Consider the following 8,209-nt stretch of genomic DNA (forward strand, 5'->3'; position numbering starts at 1 on the left):
CACAGACACACACACACAGACACAGACACACACACACAGACACAGACACACTCACCCACACACGCACACGCACACACACACACACATACACACACACACACACACCATACCATACCCACGCTCATACTCACACCCACTATTCTGATTGCGTCTGCAGTCTCCAACAGCTCGGCGAGCCAGACGCCTGTGCCCACCCCGGGGCGGGACCCAGTGGGGCGCTGTGTTAGGGGACAGTTCCTCTGCCATAAACCCCCCATCTGCGTCCCGGAGTGGCAGCACTGTGACGGACACCCCCACTGTCAGGACGGCTCGGACGAGGCCAGCTGTCGTAAGTGTGCTCACATGCGCGTGCCTACACACACACACGCACACACACTCACACGTGTGTGTGTGTGTGTGTGTGTGTGTGTGTGTGTGTATAGTGAATAATACACTACACTACACATCACTCGCTTTCTTTTTTGAGTGCTAATAGCTCCCCCTTGTGGAGAATGTTTCACTTCCTCTCCTAGGCGACTGAGCAAGTTACAAGCTTGGTCTGTGAGGCCAAGAAAGTAAGAAAGAAAGCTTGATCTCATTTGCAAGTTCTCTCTCTCTCTCTCTCTCTCTCTCTCTCTCTCTGTGTGTGTGAAGCCACACAAGTGCCACTGGCCTGTGTGAATGGGACGCTGTGCTCTGATGGCGAGGTGTGTGTGTCATACAGTGAGAGGTGCGATGGCTTCTTGGACTGTTCAGACCACAGCGACGAGGACAACTGCACAGGTGAGGGGCTCCTGGAAACAGCGCCACGTTACACTCCGTCCACCAAAAACGTGCTGACCGCTCCGAAAAAGCTGCACCAAGTCTACCGTGCCAGGTCTTCAACCCCAGCATCCTTAAACCTGCCTCTCTTCTTCCCCTTCAGCTGACTCGCTGGTTTATAAAGTCCAGAACCTGCAGTGGCGCGCAGACTTCTCCGGTGCCGTCACACTCACCTGGTCCCGGCCCAAAAACATGCCACCGTCTTCCTGCTCCTTCCTCATCCACTACAGGTAGTGCTCCTCCCCCGGGAGCCCGGTCCTGTACTCAAAGCCACCAGCACTGACAGTGGAGAACCCTGGGAAACGCTTCAGTCTTTAAAGCTTTGGCCAGATCTACAGTCCTTTTGCCAAAAGCCATTGTGAAGACTCAAGCTGTGCTCCAGATAAACAGGTTGGACTCAGGGATCAGGGTCGCCATCGCCTCAGTGTGTGTGTGTGTGTGTGTGTGTGTGTGTGTGTGTGTGTGGTGTTGACTGCTCCAGGCTGGTGGGGTCTCAGCAGTGGACCACCATGGACACTCACAGTAATAAGAGCAGCTACAACCTGACAGTGCTGCAGCCGGACTCCACCTACCAGGTGAAGGTGGTGACACAGTGTCTCAGTAGACAACACAAGACCAACGAGGTGCTGACACTCCGGACACCCGAGGGCTGTGAGTCGCAGGCACGTACACACGCACCCCAGGCGTGGACACAAGCATGCCTTTTTAATGCTTTTTCTGTGTGTGTGTGTGTGTGTGTGTGTGTGTGTGTGTGTGTGTGTGTGTGGCGGGGGGCAGTGCCGGACCCTCCGCAGTCCCTCCAGTTGAGCTGTGGTAACTCTGAGGATGGTATGGTTCTGTGTTCCTGGAGCCCCCCAGATCACGCCCACGGCCTTGTCAGACAGTACATCGTGAGTCCAAGTGTTCCGCCTCCTTTCCTGCTAAACGAATCAACTGGCTCCTTCAACTTAACTCTGTGTGTGTGTGTGTGTGTGTGGTGTGTGTGTGGTGTGTGTGTGTGTGTGTGTGTGGTGTGTGTGTGTGTGGTGTGTGTGTGTGTGGTGTGTGTGTGGTGTGTGTGTGTGTGTGTGTGTGTGTGGTGTGTGTGTGTGTGTGTGTGGTGTGTGTGTGTGTGTGTGGTGTGTGTGTGGTGTGTGTGTGTGTGTGTGTGTAGGTGGAGTACAGTGAGAGAGGCAGTTCCGAGTGGTTTTCCCAGCCCAGTACCAGCACCAGTGCGGAGGTTAAGAGCCTGCAGCCTAGCACCCTCTACAGGTTCAGGGTGAGCATCTTCCCTCGTTACCAGGGCTCCGCCCCTTCCCTCCATCCAGCAGACACACACTCACTGCTCTGAACTGTGCTCTCCTCCCAGGTAGCTGCGGTGACCAGTAGAGGAGTGGGCAACTGGACTGAGATCAAATCCATCATCCCACAGAGAGGTAAATCACCTCCTCCCCCTGGTGGCCACCTGTAGGTATTTCATACTGTGAACTGTGATGTAATCAGATCTTTACTGCTGTCAGCTCTGGCTCCTCCTGTTACAAAGATCACCAGCATCACAGAAGACTCGGTGACCATGTCAATCAGCACTGATTACAAGGTAAACGCTTTTGTGTTTGTGTGCGACTGGCATAGTGGTGATCGTAATCCCTGAATTGAGGCGATCGTAATCCCTGCCTCTGCTGTAAACCAGACTAAGCACTACGTGGTGGTGCTCTCGTGGGTCTTCGACAAGCACGTGAAGGAGAGCTGGAATTACAACGTGTCAGGCACCCTTACAGGTATGCCCCCCCCCCCCCCCCCCCCCCCCCCCCCCCCACTTCATTCTGCCTTGAGGGTAACACGCATGTATAGTGACTCTTTCCTCGTGTGGGGCAGCCACCAATCTGACAGCGGGCACGCAGTACGAGGTGGCCGTGTGGGCTCACACCGCGGACGGAGACAGTCCCACCACCCAGACCCACCTTCAGACCGGGGGCCACCAGCCCATCCAACCCCTGCTGAAGGCCCGAGCCCTTAACCAGACTGCCGTGGACTGCAGCTGGACAGGGCCTGATGCACAGGTAGCAACCCTGCTCCTCTCTCTCTCTCTCTCTCTCTCTCCCTCCATCTCTCTCTCTCTGCTTCTCCCTCCTCCTCTCTCTCCCTCTCTCACGCCTTACATCTACACACACGTGCGTGCACAAAGAACCCAATAATATATTGCATGACCAGGATTGTATATGATGGCTTCATCACATAGGTCGTAGTTCTGAATGAAGTCGTGATGTAAGAAAAGCAGTTACATGATGTTTGTGCATGTGTGTGTGTGTGTGTGTGGGTGTGTGAAGGTGTATGGCATCTTCTACGCCACCTCATTCCTGGATCTGTACCGGCGGCCCTGCACTGTGAACACCAGCAGCACGAGCCTCACCGTTACCGTGGAGAGTGACGAGCAGTACCTCTTTCTTGTACGCGAGCGCCCTCCTCTTACCCCTTCTGCCGGCTTAGACAGGTTTGAATGAGAATGCCGTGCGCTCTGGTGTGCTCACGCTCACTGCTTTGCAGGTGCGGGTGATCACGCCCTACCTGGGCCCACCATCCGAGTCAGCCGTGGTGAAGATGATCCCCAATGAGAGACTGCCCCCCCCGCAACTTGCACAAGGTTCAAGTGGACAAGACACAGGCCACGTTAAAATGGCAGCCACCATATGACTCTCCAGGCTCTCCTTTGGTAAGACACACACACACATGCATACACGCACACACACGCACACACACACACACACACACACAGATGTGATTGGTTGGCTGCCTTGGTCCAGTAAATCCCGCTGAGGGAGCGATTATATGTGGGGGCTCTTCACTGACACTGACATTGAACCATAATTGTGTTGTTCGGCACGTAGCGTAGCTCATAACCATGTGCACGTATGCAGACGTATGTTGTGCACGTGAGAGACGTGGTGCGGAAGACGGACCGTGATTACAAACTGAGCACCCAGAGCAACACGGTGGAGTACAACCTGAAAGACCTGGAGCCCGGCGGACGCTACGTCGTAACTGTCCGCATGCGCAACATGAGCAAGGAGGCCACCTACACCCTTAACACAGGTACCCAACACAGGCCCCAACATTTATATGACCCCAACACAGTCCCCAATGCCCACGTGATCCCAACACTGCCTTAACACTCTTAGAGATCAACGCAGGCACCAACATTTGTTCTCCACAAGTCAGCTGAAAATTATTTGAATGTAAAGCTGACAGAAATGTGGATAGATGCAAAAATGTTAGTGTTCCAGTAGCACAAACTTCCTCTCTCAGTTCCTCTGACGGCCCCTGAGGCGCTGAAGATCATTACCGAGCATGACCACGTTTTCCTCTTCTGGAAGAGCCTCGCAGTCAAGGAGCGGAGCTTCAACGAGAGTAGGGTGAGGGCCCCCACCTCCACACACACGCCCACCCACACCTCCACCCTGTGCACCGCTAACCATGTCCTTCCGTGCGGTCCACAGGGCTACGAGGTCTTCATGTACGACAGCGTGAGTAACTCCAGCCTGGGGCTGGGGAACACCACGGAGACGTTCTTTCGCATCAGTAACCTGCTGGTGGGCCACAACTACACGTTCTCGGTGCGCGCACGCTGCCTCGTGAACGGACAGCTGTGCGGAGACGCTGCTGTGCTGCGCTACGACGAGCTGGCCACAGGGGCCGGAGGTACGCGTCTCAGACACTGTGCTCGTGTGCAGCGCGAAACTGCTGTAATTCATTTGTTTAAAACCCATCCTATCCTCTCAATTTTGCAAAGGCTTTTACCGGCTGTTCTGGGCTTTGGAATCAAGAACTAAATGTTTCAGCGCAGTCTGCCTTTATTAACCCATCAGGAAACTTCTCTAGATGGAAGTGTTCCTCCCTGACTGCGAAATACTGTGTGCGCATGGAACACATGGCAGATGGTGTAAGCATGCTGGCCTTTAAGAACGGGGCTTTGTAGACGGGTTTGGAGGGGAAAGGGGTTGCACACCGTCAACTCAGTTACAGCAGACTGCTGGTAAACAGCGCTGAGCATTGAGCAGTAATTGTCTGTTCGCGCTGGTGCGTGCGGCGTATCCCGCGGTGATGGCTGTGCCGGTCGTCCGCAGGTCCCGGCGAGGACGCGGCACGCTCGGCCCGATCAGGAGACACGGCGGCGGTGGTGGTTCCGGTCCTGTTCCTGCTGCTGCTGGCCGTGTGCGGCGGCCTGGCGTTCTTGTTCGCGCACCACCGCCGCCTGCAGCGCAGTTTCACCGCCTTCGCCAACAGCCACTACAACTCGCGCCTCGGCTCCGCCGTCTTCTCCTCAGGAGATGAACTGGGTAAGAGCAAGACGTCTCCCCTCGGTCCCGCCTCTAGCCCCGCCCCTAGCCCCGCCCCTCGGCGATTGGCCACAGCCCCCTGCCCTCCTCAGCCTCGCACGTTTGTTTCTTGCATAGACTGACTTTTAACTGACAGGTCTTTTTTTTTTTTTTTTTTTGCTTTTTTAAGCACATTGATGCAAGTCACACAAATACTATTACCTGCCAAAGAGCGTCTTTACAGACAAGCTGTCAGAGATTCTTTGAGCCTTTGACAACTCCACGAGCCGTATTTTTCTTCTTCCTTGTTTCAGGTGACGAGGACGAGGACGCCCCCATGATCAGTGGCTTTTCAGATGATGTTCCCATGGTGATAGCATAGTGGGGCCACTCTTTTCTTTCCACCTGATCACTCTATTCTCCTCTCTTTCTTTTTGTCTCTATTCATCTCACGTAAGTTTTCACACATCAGCCCCGCCCCAACCCCCAAATATGCTGATTTCAGGATAATGAAGAGGAATAGAGAAAACAGAGCAAAAGAGATATTTTTTAAATCCAAGATGCACTTTTCTGGATGCGCAATAACTTATTTTTTTATATATAATAATATACCATTTGTGGGTGAGAAACTTTATAGGTGAAGAGATGAAAACAAACCCAAATGAAAGCAAGCTGTGAAGAGGTTTGTCGGCTGGGCAGGTGGCCGAGGACGGTGCCCAGACACACCTGAGAGTCGCAGACGTACCTGTGCCAGGACGCTCCAGAGCAAAGGAAAGAAAAACTGAAACAAGTTTTTTAAAAAAGTACAAATTAAAAAATGGACAAGTGAACATTGGTTTAGAAAGGGCAGGAATGGTACTTGGGCTCTCGACAGTGAATTGCACAGAATGTGATTGTTATATATTCTTTTGTTGTCTCCGTCAGTAGAGCTATATTGGCCTGTAGTAGTTTATCAATATGTCCGATGTTATTTCTGTCCTTCCCTTTTATTTTTACATTTTTGCTCCACATATCGCTTTAGAACCTGTAAAGGTGTAGTCCTCTGCTTGTGGAAAATGTGAACTCTCCAGTTTGTTTTAGGGTGCGGTCATGTTTCCATCATTTACCTGCTGCAGTGCAACATTTCCTGGAAGGTGTTTAGGAATGGCTTGCTTATTCTTATCGTGCTCTCCTGCGCACGGGCAGCGTCATGGCCATCAGAGCGCATCTCCTACATCTCTACATCACACTGATTTCTTTTACCGTTGTTTATTTGAACTGAGATCTCGTCAGTAATGGTGACAACACACACCGCACACACCATTCACTGTCATCGTCAGTCCTTTGATGCTCTCAGGGAACAGTGTGTGTGTGTGTGTGTGTGTGTGTGTGTGTGCGTGCGTGGCAGCGGGACATTGCATTAGCAGCATGTGTGCGGGACAGCGTGCATCTCTGAGGCAGTGGTGCAGTACATTGGCGTTCTTTAAACCTGTCCCTGTGCCCATCAGTCAAGAACTGTTAGCGTCTGGTACCGAGGGCAGTGATGTGGAAGCGCACAGGTCTCAGTACTGCTCCAGCTTTTCAGGATTCTTCATGAATGTATTTTTTTTTTTTACATATATATATATATATATATATATATATATATATATATATATATATATATATATTTTTTTTTTTTTTTTTTTTTTTTTGGTGGGGGGGTGTGTTTTTGTGTTGGAGATGTTGTTGAAATGAAATGAGGTCACACTGATGGTACGACTCTCCTCCGTGCATGTGAGTGTATTTTCTCTATTCTCTATGCCTCCTGGTTCTAAATGGAGACCGGTCCAGTGGGTCAGACTTGGCTCACTTACCCCAGCACCACCATCCTGCCTGCAATTCTATATCTCCAGTAATTCTCAAGTAACCTTGGCTTCGGCAACGACATCACGCTTCAGCTATGACCTGTGCTTGTCTCCACGTCTGAGCTGGGCCAGAAAGCTAGCAATGTGACGTCCTTTCTAAAGACACCTGATTTTGGGCCATTGTTTTTTTGTTATCACCTTGGACAGGACTGGTAGCACTGACATTAGTTTCCAATGATATTGTTTGTCTGGAACCTGTGGATGTGTGTGAAGCAGTTGGATGTGGCCAAATTCACTGAAGAATCAGACGAGGTGAAATCTGCAAAAAGATGGGTGTTGTTGCCATTTTTTCCTGTTTTTTTCTTTCCTGTTTTGTTTTACATGGGTGGCAGACTCTACTCTGGGTGCCGACACGCTTGTCTCGTTCCGTCACACAGTCTTGTGGATATGTACGTAATACCCAGTGTCACAAACCCGCTGTCTTTGTGAAATATGTTTCCCGTTTTTTGTAACATTAGACGGCCATGTTTTAATTTGACCTTGCTTGCTTATGGAGGGTTTCACAGACATGAATTTTGTGAAGAGGTACAGTCAAAGGCGTTTTACGAACCACTTATACTAAAATAAACATGTTGAATCTCTTGAGACGGGTTCCTCAGTTCATGCACTAAAGGATAACATCACAGACATTTGACCCCCGTCATCCGCCAGCGTGCGGACGTCGGGAACTTGTTCAGAAGTGCTGAAAAACTGCTGAGTCAGTTCATCTCGCCTCCGTAATCCTCTGCAGTCTGGGTACAGCCCTCCTTCGGTTCTCCCCCGCCTAGATTCAGGACTAGAAAAGAGGACGGTGAATGCTCGTCTTCTCGCAGGAGCCTGGCTTGCGTTTACGCAGCCTGGTCTTGTGTCCGCTCGTTTAAAACTCTTCTGCCTTTTTTTTTTTGTCTTCTCACGCTACTGTCGCACCCGGCGCCTGCACATGCTCCTTACGCTCCTCATCGCAGCGTCCCAGGCCGAGGTCACTTAAAACAGTGCTGCGCAAACAGATCGTCTCGCCTGCCTCCGCACGCTTTGCGAGCGTCTTTTACATCGATTCACATACAAACTCATGGTAATGAACACGGTGCGTGGCGGTGACGGATAGCACATATGTGTATTTGAACATGGCGCCGGGTTGTAGCCGGACGTCTGTTCCTTAAGACAACAGTCTGAACCGATTGTTATAAGAATTACTCATTAGAATGGCAGACGCGCAACACTTTTTTTGGGGAGGTGTTTTGTCTGTCGATA

At 51.4% G+C, this 8,209-nt stretch overlaps 1 protein-coding gene across 1 annotated transcript in view; it reads left to right on the forward strand.

Annotated features, from left to right (window-relative positions):
- The window catches only part of sorl1 (sortilin-related receptor, L(DLR class) A repeats containing), a 38,092-nt gene extending 31,442 nt beyond the window's left edge, over nucleotides 1-6,650 (forward strand). Inside the window, 18 exon segments of the mRNA XM_035534142.1 lie at nucleotides 158-328; nucleotides 634-762; nucleotides 905-1,031; nucleotides 1,283-1,452; nucleotides 1,579-1,691; nucleotides 1,955-2,059; nucleotides 2,150-2,216; nucleotides 2,301-2,377; nucleotides 2,471-2,558; nucleotides 2,656-2,840; nucleotides 3,108-3,227; nucleotides 3,325-3,399; nucleotides 3,401-3,490; nucleotides 3,696-3,870; nucleotides 4,084-4,190; nucleotides 4,275-4,476; nucleotides 4,902-5,114; nucleotides 5,408-6,650. Of these exon segments, the coding sequence (XP_035390035.1) occupies nucleotides 158-328; nucleotides 634-762; nucleotides 905-1,031; nucleotides 1,283-1,452; nucleotides 1,579-1,691; nucleotides 1,955-2,059; nucleotides 2,150-2,216; nucleotides 2,301-2,377; nucleotides 2,471-2,558; nucleotides 2,656-2,840; nucleotides 3,108-3,227; nucleotides 3,325-3,399; nucleotides 3,401-3,490; nucleotides 3,696-3,870; nucleotides 4,084-4,190; nucleotides 4,275-4,476; nucleotides 4,902-5,114; nucleotides 5,408-5,475 (2,282 nt within the window). The 3' untranslated portion in view covers nucleotides 5,476-6,650.
- Nucleotides 6,651-8,209: the final 1,559 nt, after the last annotated feature.

The sequence above is a fragment of the Electrophorus electricus genome, chromosome 15 (genome assembly GCF_013358815.1).
Source record: "Electrophorus electricus isolate fEleEle1 chromosome 15, fEleEle1.pri, whole genome shotgun sequence".
NCBI lineage: Eukaryota > Metazoa > Chordata > Actinopteri > Gymnotiformes > Gymnotidae > Electrophorus > Electrophorus electricus.